Source organism: Molothrus aeneus, chromosome 4, assembly GCF_037042795.1.
Source record: "Molothrus aeneus isolate 106 chromosome 4, BPBGC_Maene_1.0, whole genome shotgun sequence".
NCBI lineage: Eukaryota > Metazoa > Chordata > Aves > Passeriformes > Icteridae > Molothrus > Molothrus aeneus.
Window position 1 is genome coordinate 65,109,545 of NC_089649.1, and position 22,918 is coordinate 65,132,462.

General features: G+C 36.7%; 1 protein-coding gene across 1 annotated transcript in view; it reads left to right on the forward strand.

Moving 5' to 3' along the window:
* POLN (DNA polymerase nu) overlaps nucleotides 1-22,918 on the forward strand; it is an 88,767-nt gene that overhangs the window by 29,541 nt on the left and 36,308 nt on the right. Inside the window, exons 15-17 of the mRNA XM_066549223.1 lie at nucleotides 5,388-5,445; nucleotides 6,927-7,004; nucleotides 7,427-7,541. Of these exons, the coding sequence (XP_066405320.1) occupies nucleotides 5,388-5,445; nucleotides 6,927-7,004; nucleotides 7,427-7,541 (251 nt within the window). The remainder of the gene's footprint in view (nucleotides 1-5,387; nucleotides 5,446-6,926; nucleotides 7,005-7,426; nucleotides 7,542-22,918) is intronic.

Below are 22,918 nucleotides of genomic sequence, written 5' to 3' on the forward strand. Positions count from 1 at the left end.
AAAGCTCAAAGGAGTTGTCATCCAACTATCTATTAGCATTGTGATGAAGTCTGGTCTTACAGACCAAAGTCTTGCTTCTGCTCTAAAAGTATTACAGTGCTAGTCATCAAACAGATGCTGTGGATTTAAAAGCTTACTTTGTGTTTCATTGTGTAGAGCTGAGTTGGTGTTCAAAGAGAATAGTTGTGGCCTAATTATTCTAATAAACTTTCTGGAGAAGAAGTTGCTAATAGAAATCACAGGAACTTTTGACTTGTAATGCTTCAGTTTTTGCTGGACTGCTATATTTCATGAGAAAAACTAGAATTTTGCTGTTCTGAACTTTTTTCAAATGGAAAAGAAAATCTGTGTATTTCTCAAGTATGAGGAAATAATTGGTTTCCTGAAGCAACATCTATTAGAGCTATTAAATCTTAAAAGATCACAGTCCCAGTAAATGTTATTGTTTACAAGAAATGCAACTAGCTTTTGCTCTTTGTTGGCACTGGTAGCCACTGTAAAACAATAATTAATTCCTTTATTTTGCTCTGGTGTTTGGCACTGTGCCTCACTAACAGCAGGTGGATTGGTCACCACATCAAAGGATATGTACATAACTTTACCTGTCCAGCTCCTTCCTTCTATCTGTTTGGTCTAACTCCTTGGCTATTTTTTAACTTCCCTTGTGACACATCCCTTCTGAATACATTTATAAATGGGTATTCTTATCTTAGTAGGAAGTTTTGTCTCTGTTCTTATTTTTAAGTAAGCTCTTAGAACAGTGAGGGAATTAGAATCAAATGCCCACAGAATAGTCAGCAGCCACCTCTGTGCATGCCCATTTATTTCAGTAACTACCTGTTACATTGCTTTGTTCCCTTCCCTGCAGTTTGTAGGGCTCCAGAATGACATATTCCATAAAGCTTTAGAAATGCAGATCTGGGTAATTATAGATTAGTGAGCCATTTTCCAGTAAAAAGAAAAAAAGCTTATAACTATTGATGCCTTTGTATACAGACATGGATGTGTATTCTGAGTCACTAGGGTTGACTGAGGTTACTTGTTCAAAATAACAATTTATGCTATTAATAATGTAAATGGGGAGGAGGAGAGATGTAGGGGTTAGCTGAATCCCTATAAAAAACTGAAAGGGGAATCAGAGTATAGGAAATACAAACAACAACCCTACTTGATGTAGAGTAAGAATTGAAATGCACCACCAGCCTCTGTGATTAGGTGAAATCTAACTTCACTGACTTCAAAGGTAATTTATCTAATATATGTCTGTATACTGTAGTCCTTGGAAGGAACTGAAATAATATACTGGTTTTAATCTAGGAAGGAATGAAAATATCAGTGGCAAATGAAGATACAGAATTTTGGATACCAGAAATAGAAAGCTCAGCAGAGTTGAACTGACTGAGAAGAAACTCATAAAACTGGGGAACTGCTTGTTTGATTTTGATTAGGGATTGTTTCATTGGTAATTCTACTCTCCTTGCATATAGTAACTTTCCTTGTGGATTAGAGCATTGCTTATTGAGGCTTGAAGCTGTGTTTGTCAGGCTTCAGCCAAAATCCTTCAGTTCTGAGCCTCCTTGCCAGGACTGCTGGAGATTGTCTATTGAGGATTTGAATATCTCCAAGGGTAGAGCTTTCAGAACTTCTCTGGGCAGCCTGTTCCAGTGTTTGACCACTGACACAGCAGAAAAGTTTTTCCTACATTCAAGTGGAATTTCCTGTAATGGTTTCTGATTGTCACCTCTTGTCCTGTCATTGGGCATCAGTGAGAAGAACCTGGCTTCATCCTCTTTACATGCTCCCATCAGGCACCCCAAGGAGAGGACAAGGATCAGTCTCTTGGCCTGCTGGTGATGCTCCTCCTGATGCAGCCCAGGGTGCTGTTGGCCTTCCTGAGTACAAAGCTCATTGCTGGCTCACGTTCAGCTTGTTCTTCACCATGATCCACAGGTTATGTTCTGCAGAGCTGCTTTCCAGACTGAGAACCCTGTGGGACCCCGACAGCCTGTGTCTCCAGCTGCCTGAGGTCCCTCTGAATCACTCATCTGCCATGTCAAGCACTGCTCAGGGTTTTGGATTGCCTGCCATCTTGCTGAGGTTGCATCGGTCCTGTGATCCAGGTCACAGATGGGGCTGCTGGGCCTTATTTGCCCCTGGGCTGCTCCAGCAGTGACTGACCTCGAGCTGTGTGACTGCACCTTTGTGCCACTCACCAAAGCCATTTGGAGCTGCAGTTCAGCTGAGTTTCAGTCCACCTCACTGTCCACTATCTAACTTGTACTTCAGCAGCTTCTCTGAGGCTTTTATGAGTGAGTGTTTTGAAAGCCTTGCTGGAGTCAAGGTAAACAACATCTGCTGCTCTCCCTGCATCCACAGAGCTGCTTTCTGCATTGCACAAGGTGTCACTGCTTAAACATGATTTCCCCATTCTAAATCCATGGTGACTACCCCAGATCATCTACTTGACTTTAATATGTTTGCAGATGTTTTCTAGGTTCATTTGTGCCATCATCTTCCTGGGAACTGAGGAGAAGCTCATTGGCCTGTAGTTTTCTGCATCTTCCTTCTTATCCTTGTGGAAGATAATAGTGACAGCTGCTTTCTTCAGAAATCTCCTCTGATCATCACAGCCTTTCAGACCTGTTGAATCTGGGATTTGGGCTTCATCTATCCTTCTGTCAGTTGAAAGCTAATTTTGGATTACAGTGTTGTTTTTATATGTTTTTATTTTTTTTAAAAATAATGCTAGGACTTTCTTGTTAATTATCTACTAGAATAGCTTAATCTTTTTTTTTTAAACCCCTACTCAGAAACAGTAAAGAGAGGTATTATAATAGTTAACTTTCACAACCATCTTTTCCACCACACCTTTTCAAGCATTCCTTCTTGTCTGTTGAAACATGATTTTTCAGAGAGGGCAATTTTGTTTCTTTGTATGTTCTAACAAGATGTGGATACCCTTTTTTAACAATAGGGCATAACATTCACATCTCAGATTGGATGATCTGTGAAGTTTTTGCAGAAAGACTTGAAATGTACACATAAAAACAAAACTACAGGTTATATTATGTAGCCCAAAGTGGTTGTGATCATGTGCCCAAACCACATTAATTTTCCACTTTTGATACAGTAAAAGAGTCACCTGACTCAAGCAGAGGAAATCTTGATATTTAGAAGACTCTTGTGAGATTGTCTCCTTATTTCTCTATTCCTTTAAATGTCTGGAGTAAATTAATTTAATAAAATTTGATCTCAATATCAGAATACCTCATGTTCAGGGGAACCTTAGGAACAACTTGTCAGTATTTGTCTTATACAGATAGGTTGAACTATCCACCTGGAGATTCCTGTCCTGGCTGTAGATTCTACCCTCAACAGCCAGTAGAGGTAGAATCCCTGGCTGTAGAGGGATTTTACATAGCCTGTTTAAACCAGCAACTTGCCTAAAATTAATTAGTCTAAAATTAGACAAGAGGGATGTGCTAAACTATTCCAATAGCTTAAAGATGAACATTACAACTCTCATGTTTCTTGAGTTACCTCTTTTCCAAAGATCTAGTCAAATTATGAGGTGTTAACTAATTTACAAGTGAAAAGACATTTTGCACTTGTAATTACTTACTGGTGTTTTCCAGAATTATTAATGACACTTTTAAAACTGAGTTTAAGGTAGACTTTGTTCATATGCCCTCAATGTAAATAAGATAGCAATGTACTGATTGATTTTTACAATGTTGATAGATTTTGAAATCCTTTTTTTTTTTTAAATTCACTTTGTTCAGGATTTTGAAGCTAATGAGACAAGGAAAAATATCAGTGAGAGTAACTAGAAACAATTTTAACCTGTGCTGGAAATTACCTGATTAAGTACATGTCACAATACCAGTGTAGAGTCAAATGAAAAGCCCCTCTCCATCCTCTGTTAGAATGGTTCTATAAATCAGAGTTAAAATATATTTTAATGTGTGTAAAATTAGGCTCCCACATTCATTCATGTCCAGGTACATAGTAAAGGACTAAATTTTCTGAGTTTCTGAGGATCTACTAGATTCCATGGCCACTTGGACTGCATATTATTCATAGGAATGAGCACTGCTTCTCCCCAGCTTCTCATTACTAGAAATCAATAGCTGCCAATGGGAGTGTTAGTTTTGTGTACAGATTAAATAACTGCTTGCTTCAAAAAATGATTTTAAAATATGCATTACCATAAGCATTGACACAACTGTATTTTTAAATGTTTCTAGATACTAAAAAATAAAAAATTCCAGTTGGCAAGTGTTTCTTCTGAGTATTGATGGACTGAGAGCAGTGTTGCTAGTTTTTACCCATGCTGTGAAAATATTCTGTATTTTGTGTGGTATTTTCCTCTCTCTCTCTGTAGGGTGTTCAACTTGAATACATTTAATTGTACATCTTTAAGGGTGCTACTAATTCTAGGAATGGCACTGTTGTGGTTTGGGGGTTTTGTTCTTTTGCTTCTGCTTTAGATTTCAATAGCTTTTGCTGTCTGATTACATCCCTCTTAAGTTTAAAATAACAATTTTGAGTTGAAAATTGCATAGAAAATGATCATTCTGATTTGGAAATTATATAGCACTATTCCCACTCTCTGAACTTTCAGTGTTACATAATATTAATATGTTCCTCTAATTCCTGAACCACTTGCAAATTAATTACATGGAATGACAAAATCAGAGCTTGATACACATTCTCTTGCCATGTGTTGCTTTTCTAGATAAAGAGGCATAATGACACAAAATAACAGCAAGGAGTTGTTGTGTGCATCTTTGATGCTTTACTGGAGGTGTATGAACCCAGATCTTGAAAAAAAATCTGCTGCTGATCCTAGACCTACATGTTGGTTGATAAAATTAGCTCTAGTTTTTAACCTGTACTGATGTGATGTAGACAATAAATGGCTCCTTATTTATCATGCATTTAAAAAAAGTAGAAATAGATAACAGAAAAAAATCTTAGAGGCTGAAGAATATTCAGCTCCTTTAGCCTGCAGGCAAGATTCACATGTGTTCTTTTCTCAGAAGTAATGCAATATAACTAAAAGACACAGGTTAAAACAAGAAGAAAATTCTTTTTTTATTGGACTGCTAATTATCTTCTATGGTGCATCCAGAGATTAGGCTTTGAAATGGCCACAAGTGAGTAATTGTTCTTAGAACCCTCCAATTTTTATGGAAGAGTAAATATTCAAAAGTGTATACAGATGCAGAGTGTGAAGATTCCTTGGAAGGCAAAGTGGTTAATCTTTCTTATTATATGGGGAAAAGTTGTTGGCACTAGTATCACTAATGCTGGTAATAAACTGTTCCTAAACATATTTTAATGAATTTTTACTTACTAAGCATTTTTATTCTTCCTGTTTGTAGAACATTCAGGGTATCTCTAAACATCCAGTTACAATTGCAAAGAAACAGTACATAAAAGGTAAACTGTGTTTTTATTAAGGTGAAAAGACAGTTTTATCTAATTATTTTACTGTGTGGTATTACATTTTGAAGCAAGCTGAGAGGTCCAGCATTAAATATCAGATGATCAATTACATTAACATTTAAACCAATTACTTTTTCTGGTTGTTCCTGAAAAAAAATATTTGGTGTTTTAGCCCTGATTTAAATAGTTACAAGCTTTTAGATTTATTTTGCTTCCCTCACTTTTTCCAAATGAAATGATACATCTTAAATATCCTAGGGATGATTTTGTGTATTTAGCTCATAAGGCTTTGCCTGAGTCAATGTTTAAGCTGGGCCATTTTAATCATACTCACAACTAAACACCAGTAGTTAGTCAGATGTGTTGTTTTTGATAACAGATGTGTTAAGGCAGATGATTTAAGGCAGATGGTTCAGAGAGAATCAAAGTGAAGTCTAGAAAAGCATGAGCCAAGCGATAAAGAGAGAAGCCCACAGGAGCAGACTCAAATATGAGAAAGGTTTTGGAACACACGTTCTCCTCCTGGAATGCCTGCAGCCACAGCTGGCCAGTGCTGCTCAATGTTTCTCTGCTAAGGGCAAGCTTTGCCTTTTCACAGCTATTCACTCCCTGTGTTGGAAATAATACAGGTCATTAAACAGGAGGCTAGGGAAGATAATGTAAAATTTTGACAGCAGTTTTATTTTATCTACATGAGTCATTTTTATAAGTATTTTTTAAAAGTTGCTATTAAAAATTGTGTCAGCAGGGGCAGCATAAACCTGAGGTGCTGGACATAACTGTAGCATATGAAACTTTCTGGAGACTTTGTTAATCATCTTATATGCTTCTCAAAAATGAATTTCTAAGTTTTTCCTGTATCAAGACACATTTTTTCTATTTTCTTCACTTTTATGCTGTCCAGATTCTGTCACATTTCAAACCACTATCCCTCCCTACACTATGTCAAGTGATATTCCCTGGATGCACTCAGTTTCTAGTACCTTGTGTTAGTGTTTGATCATATTATTGGGGATTTCTGTCATTACAGTTTGGATGCCTATGACAGCTGTATGTTCTCAATATTATATTCCCCTACCATCTCAGAATTTGGTTATTATCACATTGCTGCAGCATGTTCAAAGATACAAAAATACATTTTTTTACTTATTTTTCTAGGTCATTCTTTATGAGCATATCCTTTATTAAGTGATCTGTGAATAATTTTAGTTATTGTATATATTTGATAGCTTGTGTTTAGGAAAGGTTTTGGATTTGAGAAAGGAAGTAAGCAGTGCTGCAAAGAATGGTGGAGGTAAAGTTGTACATGACTGATACAGTGAAATAATTGTGGTGCTGGCAGTTGGTGCTCTGCTAGTTTGCTTACACTGCCATTTCTCTGGTGTCAGCTGTGTATTTGGTATAAACCTTCTATGGTTTGCAGCACAATACTTTTGAACTGCAGTTTGGGATTTAAATGTGTATCTCCTCTCTAGGAAAAGAAGAGGACATAATAACTATTTCCCCAAGAACTCTGTTTGTTTCAAAAAAAGGATGTACATTTTTAGCAGCAGGTAAGAGAGAGTGAATTATTATTCTCATACATATTAATAGTCACAGTTCTCTCATGTCTTTTTCCCCTCTCCTTTGGATGACATATTTTACAAGGCTGTCAAATCCCTGAGTAACAATTAATTTTGTTATGTGATGTGTGTTCCTTATTATGTTTTGGAAGTGGATGATGTTTTAGCCTTGTGAGTAGAAACAGCTAATAAGATTAATTGACACATGAAGATAATGAAGGATTGAGACACTTTGTGATCCATAGCTGGAATATAGCATCTTCAGGATGAGCTTCTTACAGGCATTTGCCTTTTTTGAGAATGAAGAAATGATTGACTACTCCAGGCTTACATTTTAATTTGCGATAGACTGGTTAAAATGCAGGTATGTTTTTATTTTAGAGCAATAGATACATTTTAACACTGTTTTCTAGACTTTTCCCATATTGAGTTAAGGATCCTTGCTGACTTATCATCTGAACCAGAACTTCTGAAACTGTTCCAAGAACCTGAAATCACTGATATCTTTACTACACTGGCTTCTCAGTGGTAAGATTAAATGTTGCATATTTTAATAGTAATTAGACAAAATATTAAGAATAACCTAAGCTATTGTATTACTGCATAATGATAACAAAAGACAGTATTTTGTTACAGTATCTATTGTTCATACTATTTTAACACTATGAATTCCCTTCTGTCTTTTTGAGCCTTCTGTTCTCTACATATCAAAATGCTGCAATCCGACTGGCCAGTATGAGCCTTGTGGCTAAAGCTGATGCAATGAAATATTGTGAAGAGTGGTTGCTGATAACTTCCTCCTTTTATCATTTTTAACCAATTCTTTTAAAAAATCCAGAGCAGCACTTAGAGAGGTTATCCATCTGAAAAAACAGAACTGCTTTTCTCAGTAGATGTACAAGCATTTTTGAAATTTATTTAGATATCCAATAGAAGTATTGGAATCAAATTATATGTACTTAAGAGACAGAGACTAAAGCTCATGGGATTTCTTTTGAACTAATAGGGTTTAGTGCTTCCATAATCTGGAATGATTTGGAAAAAGTGCTACACCAATCGTTCAAAAAAAGGTAGATTAAAAAAATCTCCATATCTATATAATTGTTTACTGATCTCTTCAGTATGCCAATTAAAATATTAACTATCAAAAAAGATAGAATATTAGTCACTTAGCTGTTGAAGGTATTTTATATTGTTGTTTATATCATGGTGATGCCTAAAATCCTCACTTGAGACTACTACTCCATTGCACTCAAAAGTGCATGAGCATTCAATAAGTGCCAGGATAGATGTCAAGAAACTTTTGGTTTCAACAGATAGGTCAGAAAAAGATTGAGTAAAATGCTGTAACATAAAGCTGTTTGAACAAAATGAAGTTCAGGTAAATAGTTTGCAATTTACTTATTTTCTTTGTCTCCCCCTCTCTTTTATCTTTTCATCTCCATTTTAGTTGGATGATTATTAGCTGAAAATGCAAGCAAAAATACCTATGATTGATTGAGCTCAGTTCTCATCCTACAGTTTCTAAATTTTTGCAGGCATAGTCTTCCCAAATATGGTATTTCCTACACACTTCCGTAGTTCACAGAATCTTAGAATCCTAGAATGCTTTGGGTTGGAAGGGACCTTAAAGACCACCAGTTTCCAGTTCCCCTTCCACAGGCAGGGACACCTTCCTCTGTCCCAGGTTGCTCCAAGCCCCATTCAAAGTGGCCTTGAATGCACCCAGGGCTGGGGCATATTTGTTAATAAGCTCTGAATTTGTACAAAGAAACAAAATGGAGCTCATATTTTATTTATTCTGCTGCCAACAACTGAATCAGTGCTTGAGACACGTGCATTCTGGGAGAACAAAACTCCAGACCACAAACATTCCATCAAATATATCTATGGAAAGATCACCTTTCTTTTAAAGTTTCTTAGAAGCTTCTCTTGATACTGTAATCAATTCTTAGCTCTAACACGGTATCGCTGGAACCTCATGATGGAGGTAAATCCTTATTTTAGTTTGATGATTTATTGGAAATGTATGCATGAAGATGAGTCAAATTTTGTCTCAGCTCTGGGCACAGCTCCAGAATACCATTCTATTCAGCAATCTCACGGCTCTTGGCAGCCGTCAACCTCTTGCAGTTGCTACACGGTAACTTTAAATTTAATGAAGAATTACAGGCAAATATTTTTATCAGACAGAATTGTCATGGTGTGCCTACAAAATCATTACATAATGATTCTACTGACTCTACTCTCAAGCTTCAGTAAAGCTAATGCTTGGAAGAAACTTCCTATTGAATCTGTTAGATGACTTATGAATCACAGAAACACGAAGGGCATGTTTAATCTCATCTAACCTTGGACATCTGTCACATACTTGGAGAGATTCATTTGGCAGACTGCTGATATGCCCTATGTAATAAGATCAGTTGCACAATAAAAGCGTTGAGTTCTCACCATTGAGAACAAAGTAGGTCTGGGGTGGCCATGGCCAGCTTAAATGTGGGCATCTGTATTTGTTCTGACAAATTGAATTCCTCCTGTTGGGTCAGTTCCTGCTGAACTCAGCTTGGATTTTTGAATGTTGTCCTTAATTTCTTTGGCACCAAAGAGAAGATATAAAATTACAGGCTTCACAAATGCTTTCTCATTCCAGATATCTATTCATCTTTCATAGTCTGCTATTGATAAATAAAATCTTTAGGGCCAAAAATTAGTCAATTGACTTTATTGTAGTTGATTCTACTGACTGGTATTAGAATCAGTTATGAGAAGAACAAAATAAACAACAAATCTTTTATCTCTTCTTGGTCATCTGGTTTTCTCTGGGTCTTAATCCTTTAAAATCTGTGCAACTGATACACCAATGGCCATAGCAAAAGTTTCATTCTGTTTGAAGGAATTGCATGTTGTTACTATTTGTAAGTCTTTCCTGACATATTTTGTACAATTGGAAAAACCTTTACAAAAGAATGTTTTTTCTCTACCAGATCTATAAAGAATGGATTGGTTTCTGGAGCTCCCTCTCCAAGGACAAAAAATTAGGTTAGTGTTAGTATCTAGTAGCATATCAGCTTCTGAATGCATGTCAGGTGGTATCTTTTAGCAGGTTTTCTGTATCTAAAAATCCTTAGTCTGATAAATATTAAATCATAAATAGATAAGAATACATTATTGGATAGAAATCTGAGCCACACTCCAGAGTCCAGCCAAGTTTTGTATCAGTTTATTCACTTATTTTTTCTAAACTTCATAGCTTCTTCACTGAAACATGACTCTGGTCCTTAGCTGCCTTTCAGCTGCCTTCAAATGAAATCCAACCTTTTAAAAAACTTTCACAGGCTTTTTATAGCATTTGGCAGGAAATACACATGGGTGGGCAGTTTCTGCAAAGAGGTGAACTCTATGAGTTCCTGATTAAATTAAGATCTCTTATGTATAAAGGCTTTCCTTTCACAATTTGCTTTGGTATTCTGTGCTGTGACTCAGCCTGTCTCTGGTGCCTTAGAGATGCATTTCTCTTGGAACCCTGCTGGATCCATGTTTCTGCTGAGCATCATTCATATGGAATCTTTACCCTGGTCAGCAGAGCAGGTAGAGGTGTGTGTGTGTCAGCCCAGGCTGTGTCTGTACATGGTAGTAAAGCGCTGAGTGCCAAGCTAAAATTCACTCATGTGCAACACACTACCCAAACCAACCCCAGTGAGAGGCAAGGCTCCTGCCAGGCTGGGCTGGGATCTTGTGCTGCTCTGGTGAGCTTGCAGAGACAGCTCATTTCAGGAGTAACTCAGCTCCAGCATTCTGTGCCTCCCTGCTCTGGGCTCAGCTGTTTGCTGGAGACACTGCTTGCTGTAGAGTGCTTTTGAAGTGTTGTGTATTCCCTTCGGCAGAACTGTCTTGAAGTGGCTATTCAGCTAAAACTGTCAGAAGCTGCAGTTAACTTCCACAGAACCACAGAATGGTTTGTGTTGGATGAGGCCTTTAAAGATTATCTAGTCCATCCCCTTGCTATGGGCAGGGACATCTTCCACTAGACCAGCTTGCTCATCTCTGCCTTGTACAGCCAATACATTTTCTGGTCATCTAACGTAGTTACCCCAGCTAAAACTAAGGTGATAGAGATTTTGATGCTCACTTGTATATGCTTAGTGCTCTTCCCCCTGTTTTCTGTGATGATGATTGTAAGGCATTACCAAATTATTTTACAGTGAGTCCTCTGTTATGTCCTACAAAGAAAAAGCCTTAAAGACAGGTCAACACCTGCTATTACAACAACACCAAGAGTGCATTACGTTAATGACACACTGAACACTTGGCAAAGTTTCAAGGCTTGCCTAAACTTTTAAAAATTCATTATATAATGGATTCTAGCTACCTGCAAGTTCACCTTGCGTTATGTTGCCTTGATGCCTTATGACAGTCATAATTCTTTTCCATCCAAATCATCATCCCAATGCTGAAGGTGATGAGAGCTGTCCTGGCAGCTGTCTGACCAGCCAAGAGACCTAACTACCATTAGACATCCTGATGACAACAAGCCTCAGTGTGAACTTTCTCTCACTTCTTTAGCTTTTACAAAATAAATGAAAAATAAATAATTGTATTTAAAATGCTGTTGATGTGCATATCTTAAAACCACTTTCAAAAATAGATGCTGAAAAATAAATTTAGTCTTTTAGCTAATCTGTACTTTGCAAAATTTAGTAATTCCTGGTGTAATGATTAGCTGTCTCTTTCAAACTGTTCTTTTGTCACCCTTCTCAGTAGGTTGTTGTTCCTCCATCATAGTATATACTCATATTGGCAACATTGAGTCAAAAAACAGAAGTATCTTGATTTAGCTAAGCACTTAAACATATCATAGTATGATGTATTTCATATAGGGGTTTCATCCTATCTGACTTCTGCCTACTTTACTGCTTGAGTGCTTTTTTAAATTAGGATAGTACTGCTTCAGAGTTGCTATGATTGGAGCATTCATTCATACTTAAAATATTTGGGTAAGTCCTTTCTTTGTTTCTTTAGAATTTGTCTCTGACAACTGGAGATCCCTAGTAGTGACAAGCTCAGCTGCATCCAGCAGAGCACAGTACTGCCCTCTATTAGGGGTCCTGAGGGCAGCCTGGCCATACAAATGCAACTCTGTTATTTATGGCTCTGAACAAGCTTAGTCAATTTAAGCTTGAAGATGTTGTCACTGTGATCCATTATTTGCTGCAGATATTCCTAATATCTGGAAAGTATATTTATGTTCTATGTTTTATGTTCTGAAGCCTGAAATAGAACACTGATGTGTCTGTCATAAAGGGCCTAGCAGATTTATGAGACCATTTTGCCCTTTCTAAACTATAACTATGAACTAAGATGGTAAAACTTGTAGACTTTATATTCTCATAAACCAAGAGGTTCAGAGGAAAAGACCCTGTAAGAAGATTTGTTGCAAATGGATTGAAGTGAAAGTCCAATACTCCCATATCCAGAAATTTAGGAAAGGGAATACCCAGGTGAATTATAGTCTCTAGGGATAATACTAGCATATGAAACAAAGAACATTCTCTTGACCACATTACTTCTCTGAGATTTAATAATATTTCTAGATTGTTTTTATTGATTTACTGCTATCTTCTCATGGTAAATATACATTTTCTTTAGATGATATTTGCTATTTGAGAAGGGGAGAAATTAACAAAGATATTTAGTAAGTTGTTTACAGTATGATCTACTTGCAAGCATGAATTTATTACTGCTATAAATGGTGAGTGTTTAATTGTGTGAGAGTAGAAAGATAATTGTCCCTGTGCACAAACTTTCCCATGCCGTGATAAATTACCTGGGTATTTTCTGTGCTATAGATTTTCTGTAGATCCAGTGTAATGATACCCAAGTTGGTCTATGCCTCAGAAAAATGCCTTTAATAGATAACATTGTTAAACAGTTGTACTCTAACTCTTTCAGTATGGAAATCAGAGAACACACAAAAAGTTTGCCTGTTTGCAGCGAGTTTTCCTTAAATTCTAAAAGTTAAAAGAATAGGGGAGTAGAAAAATTTAAATAATCTCTATATAGTAATACTTACACATTACTATATAGTAGAGGAGTAGGTCTAATACTGTTCAGTATACAGATGTGTTGTGTATTAAAAGCTATAATAATCTGATACCTGCTGCCATTCCAGTATGAAAATGGGCATCCTCTTTAAAGTATCAATGTCTAGCTCTGAACTGTAATTTAACCTATGCACATTAACTACTGATAGTGAATTAAAGTAACAAGGTAGTTAGTGCATACTCTTTAAGGGTGGTATTTGCTCTGATTGTACCAATGAAAGGATGGTTTGTGGCAGTTGTGTGCAAAGCTTACACTCATGGCAGTGTTTGAAAGAAGGCTGGAGAATTTGATAGTGGTCTAGTTGCTCCTGTTTCACATTGAGATCTGAGTTTTGTAAGATCCAAACCACAATACTCCCTTCTCTCTCATCTGTCATCTGCTCCCTCATATTCATGCTATTAGTGCTTTCTTTTGTGTGGTGATGGAGAGCAGCATGAATACCTGTGCTTCTTCCAGGTATTGAATTTACCTTCTAGTAAGTACTGGACATAATAATTGTTCACCTGAGTCTGTGTGGCTTTCAGAGAGTTTAAGAAATTGGCTCCAGAGAAGAGGATATATCTCATTATGTCTTTGTAGCCATAGCAGTTTATATCTAAAATAAAGAAATGTGTAATTATCCTGTAAATATTCCAAGGGATTTATAAATTCTTTACCACCAATCATTTTGAAAAACATTTATTTCCATTTTTATAGTGTAAGCTTGGTTGGCTGATGCTTTTAAGACATGGAAAGGTCTTTAGCTTATACTATCCATGCCACAATGAGAGGAACTTGAACATTTCAAATAACCTTGGGAACTGTTTATGAAATGTTCTGAACATGAAAGTCCATCTCTCCTCAGCTGGTATTTCTGTGGTATCATGGTGATATCTGTTCTGAACTGTTTTGTTAGAGACTGACATGCTGGTTTTGGAAATTACTTAAGAAAAAGCCTAGAGAGAAACAAAGCACAGAATTACTTGAAATTAGCATATTGAAAGAAGAAAAGGCTTTTTGTTTTGTTTTGGGGTGATTTTTTTTTAATAAGTTCAGCCATACTTGTATAGAAAGACGACAGTGTAGGAAGATTTGGTTTGTTCACAGAATGTCTTCCTGCAGGAAGTGTGGAATTTTATTTCTTTACCACCTGCAAAACAGAGGGCTCACAGAGCTGATTATATCCAGTGATGGCCAGGTGAGCCAAACTGTTGCATACTGGCAGTTGGTCTGGTAGGAATTGGGACAAAATAAGGACTCTTGTTTTTCCAGCCTCTTGGCAATTCAGGATACTTCCTGACAATAGCTCTATATCTGCTGATGCCCTGCTGAGTTCTGAAGAACACAGGAAATAGGCAGAGGTATTTTGAATATTCCTGAAATTAATCAAAATAAGTCCCCATGGGCTGAATCGTACAAAAAGATAACTGGGTCTGTTTGGAAAAGATAAGGTCAGGTATGCACAAAGGCTTGGTGGTAGGCTGACTAAATATATACACACCTGCCCATATCCATTTCATATGACTTTGTTTCAAATACCTTCTTTGTATTAAATAGATTAAAGATTAATCCTCCACAAAATAGTATTTTTTCAGGTTAATTCATATAACTGTATGGTATAGCAGATATGGAATTCAGTTGGGCTGCCTACTCAAATAGCAAGAGGAAAGACCAGTTAATCAGGGATAAGTTAAATAGATTTCTGGGAAGTGAACACCACATCTGCAGCTGAATAGTTTTTAAACAGATAGGAGTATTTGTCCTTCTATATTAATTTTATGAAAATATTATCAACAAGCTTGAACAGAGTCATTATTAATCAAGAGATGTCACCTGTGTGTTTGTTAGGTGATTAAGGAATAATTAAATAATCATGCTTATCCAGGTGGATTTCTACTAAGGAAACAGGAAGAGCTTTAGCTTTCCTCCTGTCCCCATTAGCAGACATAGAGTTACAAGCTGCAGCCACAGGGTTACACAGCTCCCTATACCCCAAGCAGAGCTCTTTTAGTTTTGTTCTTTGTCTAAATAATGAGCTATACCAGTTTAGGGTTCTTAGAGCCCCATATTTGTCTAAAGATTTTTTAGATAATCCAGGCTATTTCATACAATTGCTATTTCATACACTTCTAATCTAGGACATGAGGTCTCTTGGATTCATTCATTTCTTCCCTTTTTATGAACTTAATGTCAAGTCTGAAATGAATTTGAGTTAATTCATTCCACTTTATCCATTGCAAAATGGCAAAATCTTTGGTTTTGGAGTTGCAATGAAGAAGAGACATTCCATGCCACTGAGTACATATAAAATGGTGGAACTTTTGCAGTATTAAGACAAATTACAATCATGTCTACTCTTTACTGGGGAGTATTTAGGGTACTTCTAGAATCCTTTAAAGAGAGTGGAGAAAAGTTTTCCTGTGTGTTACATGGCAGCCCCCTTAAATAAGTGTAACTGAGCATCTCTGCTGAAGTCTCCCTTTAGAAGTGTGTGACTGTTGTGATCCTTCAGCTCTGAAGTTTGGTTCTGTAACTCAGCCTGTATTGATTCACTGTAAATCAGGAGGTGCTAAGCTCAGTGCTGCCTTCTAGGACACTCACTAAGGTTTAATATAACATTTCTTTCATTAACATTTAATTGGCTGGCTTTCTAATCCTGTTACAATTTTTAGTTAGTTTCAAGGCTTCTACTTACTTTCCTTTGGTGAAACAGATTCTGAAGAAGCATTTTTTGCTATATATATATAATTTCTATTCTGATCAATAGCTAAGATATCTCTCATCTTGTATCTTTATTTAGAGTGATACTGATAAAAAGTGTGGAATCAGTAATTTTTTTCTTATATGCTGTTAAGAGAGACACAATTTCAGTTTGAATGGGAAGGCATGCTCTTTCAAATCAAGTCACAAATTCAGGGACAGGTACTATGTACAGGTACTTTTCATTATGAATCTGCTATTTAATAACTTGTTTGGTAAAGAAGTTGTGAGTGAGGCTGTACCACTTGCGGCTCCTGCAGCTGCTGTATGTGGTAAAAGGGGAAGATGTTCACTTTGCCTTCTCAGAATCAGAGTTTTAAAATGTTTTAAGCTCCAAGTTCAACACCTCATGAGTGTTGGTAGGGAATATTTTAACAGTGTCACTTTTGCAGCAAACAGATTTCTATGTGTTTTGAAAGCTCATTTGCAGTACTTGATATTAATGAAATTTAACACTTGTCTTACTTTGCACTCTGACAGTCTGTATGACAACCTGTGGAAATTTCACCTTGTACTTTACACTGCCTTGTAAAAGTGCAACTGTGGCTTTAGTTTAGACTGGCAGATGAAGCAGAGGGAATAAAGTCTTCAAGAAGCATAATGGTTTTTGGTTTTAGCAGCTTTAAATAAATCAGGCAGTTAACTATAAGTTTAAGCAGACAGCTTAATTTTAGGTCACATTGGGAGCTTATTATTATTGCACATTAAATGCTTTCTTAGCCTTCTAGAGTAAATGAAAAATAAAGTTTTACAATTGCCACCACCACAACTAACACAGAAACTAGAGAGAAAGCAAGCTCTGAGGAGGCTGGATAGTCCTCAGCTGTTTTGTGGTGTCTGATAACTTTTGGCTTTGCTTATTTCATAGAAAGGTTTTGTTGTGTATGAAACTTATCTGCAAACAGTCATGTCCTTCTAGAGTGACTTTGATAAAATGCTCTGTTTTATGAGCACACTCCAGAGCTCAGTAAAATATTTCCTTTTATTTCATTTAACTCAACTTCAACTCTAGTGCCAAGCTAAATTTTGATGAAATCAAGAATGTCACGGCAATTCATTCTTCACTTTTACTTTTGCCTTTAGTTCAGTGTTGACCCAAGGCATAGCAGAAATTTAAGCTGAAAGAGGTGTTTATAGAGAAGATTGAAAAAGATGGGATAGGAAGTTTCTTATCCGTCTCTGCAGAATTTGTTCAAGACCCTTATATATAGCATGACTGATTTCTTCCTTTTTTGATTGCCTGGCCAAGATGTTTCAAAGTCTGTGTCTTATTTTTTTTCTGTATTGTGTGGATGCAGTTTGTTGTAATATGACATCTCCTCCTTCCCCTGCCTATTTTTCCTGAGCAAACTATACATTGTTGGAACAATATGATAACTCTATATTTTGTTCTGTGTAATATCTGAGATGGCATTAATCATCTTTTGATTATATGTTAAGAACTCAGTTCTTTCTGTTTCACTTTTCCAGTATTTATCTAAAGGCTGCTCTGAAGTCCCTCTATTTCTTTGAGACTTTTGATAGGTCCAAGATGTGTAATTATTTGATGCTCTGCTGCAGCTGCCTGTGTCATCTCCCAAAATGGCTGCTGTTCTGTCGTAACCATTTGAAGCTGCTTGAAGAAAAGCTTTAAAAGTGATTTGTGATAAGTAAAGAAAGAACTCCAAGGGCATTAATTTGCATTTGATCCCTGTTGTTTTATATAAATGGCCTCTGAGTAATTTTATGCCATCCCAGTTTGCATAGACCTCTTAATCCATTAACATTTATTTGTTCTTTCAGTGATGGTGCCCATCACTGTGGATGCTCACACGAGCACCTGATGTGAGGACTTAGTTACCCTGACTTCCTTCTCTTCTGTGCTCATAGACCCAGAGAGACCCTAAAATAAGACTGCCTTCATGGCTTTGAAATAAAAAAAGGCTATGGATATGTGAGGTGAAAGCCCTTTTTTCTTTTTTTCCTATGGGGTGAAGGAGAGACAAGGTGAAGGTTGCAGGGTAAAGGTGTGCTCTATGTCAGTGTCAGGGACTTCCTGCTCCAGCTGACATATGTCCAGAATCGGGCATTTTTACAGAAAAATCTTCTAAGTGTCCTTTTTCTAATGAAGAGCACTGAAAACAAGTGCTGTCTAATTTATCTCTTCAGTATCTGATACCTGAAACAGCAGCATGCCAGTAAATATCTTCATAAAGATAATGGATCACTTCAGTCCCAGATTAATCTTTCAGCAAGTTGTTACTGATGATAGCTATAATTTATGACATAACCTTGTTGCAATTGCTTTATCTGGTTCCCTGCTACTTTAAAATGTAACAACAGAAGACTCCTGACCCTCTTGGCAAACTGCAAAGTAATGTCTTTATCTTCTTTAAAATACATGAAAGTTAGATACCATGCTCTTTAAAAGGAGGCTGAGGACTAATGAAATAAATCTTCATGCAGTGGATTATAGAGGCTACTCACACAAAATAAATTATTTTATGATTAGCTACTGGAAGAAGTTTTAAAATGCTAAAGTGCTTCTGGATTCTTGCAAAAGTGTTTTATAGGGGTTATAAAGATTTTCCTGGTGCTAAATACATATAAAAGAAATTAAACCACAATTTGGTAGGGTGGCATATCCAAAGGGAAAAGAGACAAAATGACAAAAATGTTTTAGAGTTTGCTGTAGTCTGGGAAGGAGGACATCAAGCTGACAGCTGTAGTCTTTAATTCAAAGAAGCTGAACACAAATAAAAACTTTTAAAAAACCCTCTTAACTAAATGAAACACAATGTTAAATTCCTGAATTGTGTGTTGTGACTCTCTCCCGTCTGACCCATGATTACATGACCCTTACATTTATGTGGAAGATCCTCCAGCATGTGCAGTGGCTCCTGCAAGACAGCTCTGCCTCTCCTGATGCCAGGGTAGGGTTAAATATATATGGATATAAATGTAATACTATGTAATAGTATGTATTGCCCTTCAGGTGAGGAGGAAGAGATGTGAGGGATCTGGTGTCCTATGCTGTGAGGAGTTTCTTGGTGTTATTCTGTAACCTTTTATCTCACTTATGCAAACCAGGTAATGATAAAATTGCAAATACAGGCATTTGCCATAACCTTTGAATCAGACATGAGAAGTGTTTAGAAGTGACAGATAAAAAATGCAACAAAGAACTAATATATACTTAGGTTACAACAGAAAGGTTTATCTTTCTGTTACTCTTGCCCTGCTGTTTCCCTTCTGGCAAGATGTTAGTCTGCATTTTAGTCTTTGTAGATGCTTTTTTTCATAGAATCCTAGAATCCTACAATGTTTGTGTTGGGAGGGACCTGGAAGACTATATAGTCACAGCCCCCTACCATGGACAGGGGACAACTTCACTAGGCCAGGATGCTCAGAGCCCATCCAGCCTGGCTGTGAACACCTGCAGAAATAGGGAGTCCACAGCTTCTCTGTGGAGAGGTTTCTTTCATATTTTTAGAAAAGTATCTTAGCTGTATTTCCACTCTTCTGGGCAGTCTAGAAAAATTTCATTTTTCATCCTGCTGTCTCCATGCTCCTGTGTGAAAGATAATCTCATTACTCTTTTTTGAACATAGTTGTGTAAATGCCTCATAGTTATAGAAAGCATAGAAACCATACATTTTACATTTCTGTATGAAAAAAGATGGGCTAATTTTACATATCTTATGTCTAGCTCTTGATTGATACAACACAAAAGTAGTGATATATTTTGATATGACAATGTCTTCAGGGAAACTGTTTCCCAGCCTCTTCATTTTCTGTATTTTGTAGCAGAGATTAGCCAGGCAAAAGTAATTCCAAGTTAGCTTCTGCATATTACCTTACAAATATCTGAGACAAAGTATGTCTGAGCCTTGTCAGCATTTTCCATGAGTCATGGAATAGCAGCTTTCAAAAAAATTGTTTATTCTTGCTCATTGCATTAGCAGTGGATGAGCTGGGTTACAGGTAGCCAATTTTTTTTCTGTATGTCTTGAATACTCATATACTTTGTTATATATATATCTCTGTTATATACATATAAATATATATATGTGAAACAGAGTATATGTATTCTGACTGTCTCAGATATAAGGTCTGCTAAACTGAAACAGTGAACTTTCAGAATTTACATGATGTACCCAATGGTGATACTGCTGTAAAACTGGGCTTTTCTAATTTTTCTGATTACGTAAAATTCCATACCTATTTCATATCCCAACACAAAGTTCCAGCCACAAACTTACAGAATATAAAACTCTCATCTGCTATTAAACAGCAACAGGTGATGGAAAATGAGATTTATATAGTTCACTGATGAAAACATAAAAAGCTGTAAGAGCCATCAGATGAACAAATGTGTACTCACTCATACGTTGACTCATTCATTGGACATTAATGACCGCATATAAAATGAATTTTATGCCACTCCATCTCATTTCCCACACCAACAATTCACAGCTTGGACTTGGATGAATTGGCAGATGCAAGAGAGCAGCCAAGGGTTTGTGGCTATTATGAGTGAGCATAGCTTGGCTGGAGTGTAATGCAGATCAAGGCAGCACATGCCTGCCAGATATTGTGTTTGAGGAGTTTGTTCTGCCTTTTCCTGTGCATAAACAGTTGCCTTCCGTCCCCACACAGCGTTTCCCAGAAATTCTGGAATGTCTTATCGCATTCTTTTAAGACTGATTTCCTCCCATTTCTACCTGTTCTCAAGGTTTTATTTTGCCATTGCTCATACATTATGCCCTGTGGCCTCTTTAATCTTAATGGGTATTTTATGTGTTTATGTTGTGTGAGCTCATTTCTGTATACTAAAATTCATGTTAGTTTTTTAGTATTCCATACAGGTAAAAAATTAATCCATTGAGATGTCTACTCTGTATTAAATGTGCTGTTCCAGTTTGCAGTTAAACTTTGTTAAAATTACAGCTATGATTGCTGTATCTTTTTTGGGTATAAAGAAACTTGGTGTTCATATGTATTAGAGACTTAAGACTGAATTCAGTAGAAACTCTTTGACGTGTCCATTAGACCCCATTAATAAATGAAAATGTATAGTGAATTTTGGAGAAATTATGATAATATTCAAAGTATTTTCTCTTAAAAAGTAAGAAATTATATATTCTTCCTTTTGTTTCGTATCTTAACTTTGTTTCTTAATCATAATTTCATGTTATCCTTCTTCACTGTTTGCTAGAAAATTTTTTCTCCATGTTTTTTACTCTCAGAATTAGGCAGCTATTCACTTTTAGACACACAGTCCAGTTCTTACTAGAGCCACAATTTTAAAGACTTTGTGTATCTGTACTCTCACTGTGTTTGTTAGATATACTACAATTTTTGTCTGCAAGTTGTTTGCTGCTCTTACAGACCTTCCCAGATTGTTTAGCTCTGCTAACTCTTTTCCTAGGATACTTGGAGAGAGATTTGCCAACCTGAGCATGTCTTCCAGCACTGAGGGCTGTTCTTTATTCAGCCTAAGAGATGTCTATCAAATAAAATACTGTAAGGCAAAGTACTTGCAAATCAGTGCTAAACAAAGTAAAGGACAAACAAATCAGAGATGTGGAAATAGCCTGAGACAAATATGCAGGCAAGGACAGGAATGCAGAAGGTGAAATACTGCACATTTGAAGATTTGAAGATGGTGAAAATACTGATTATGAGCTTGAACTTTTCCCAGCATATTTGAGAGAGAGTAATGAGAAGGGTATACTAAAATGGGAAAATATGTTTCATGCTAGAACTAGTAACTGCATATTTATTTCCTGCAGGCCTTCAGGAATTTTGCTGTTTCCACAACAAAATCTGCAGCAAATTCTTTTTCCTCCTAAGATTTTGTCTGTATCAATTTCTATAACATTTCATTTACAGTCTTCTTCTTACTCCAGCTGTACAGAGAGTGCTGGCTGGGCTGGAGTCACAGCCTCAGTGTCACTGCCCAGCAGCTAAGATTACTTTATGCCCATTCACCTTCCTTTTTCAGATTCAAGTCTATTTAAAAAAATGCATTTCTACAAAAGATCTATGTTACATATACCACACTTCAGCACTGAATATTTTCATGCCCTGGATGGCTTGCTAAAAACTTCTTATGCAATTATGCAGATCACAATGTCTTTTTATCAATATTATGGGTGTTCCATGATGAGTCCAAAGGCAAAATAAAGATTTTATCATGAAATAGCTTCTCACAGTACCCATTAAAACAAATCAATTATCACAAACCTGAATTAGTTTGTAAAGGAAACAGGATAAAGCAGAAAGCCCACTGGGGATTTCTAACATGGCTGCTGCAGTTCTGAGAAACTGCACACCTCCCCTTTAATTTTATTGTTCAAAGGAATAAACAGCCTTCACCTCAAACGTAGGAATGCCTCTCTGAATTATAGAAGGAATCAAACACTCTAGTAGAAGACAATAATTGTCAATACAAAGAGAAAAAACCCATTTATTAGGAAGAAAAAAGAATAGTTATGATTAATGACTTCTGTTTGCTCAAGCAGTTTTGATTTATATGGCAATTTCATACCTTATAATTATGTATTCTTTCATGTGGTACATAAATTTGCAAATACTCGGAGTGGTAGATGTAATGCCTCTCTGTCCAGTGCTCACATTTCCCACTGACATGCTCAGAGGTGTTGACTGACCATTTTGGTTGTAACATTATATTGAAGGAAATACTTAAGATAAGGCTCTGAAATTTTTTTTTCCATGTGTTTCATGACTAATCACAGACCAGGAATTACTAAGTGACTGTTGGATTGCCATGATTACATGATGCATGTACATCTGCACCAATAACTGTGTTAGGCAAGATTTTATTGTGATTGCTGACCCTGCCAGTCATCATTACAGCAATGAGACTATTTCTGTTTTTTCCAGTCAGCCCTCCAAGCTGAAGCTTGGGTAATGCAAAATCATTATCAAAGTTCTAGCAGCAGTTCCAGTTGTGCACAAATCCAGTTCTGGTGTCTTCTTTCACTGCTAAAACTTCTCTAGAGGCACCAGTCCCTCCCAACAAGTCTCACCTTGTGTCTCCCTCAGCACCATGGCCTGAT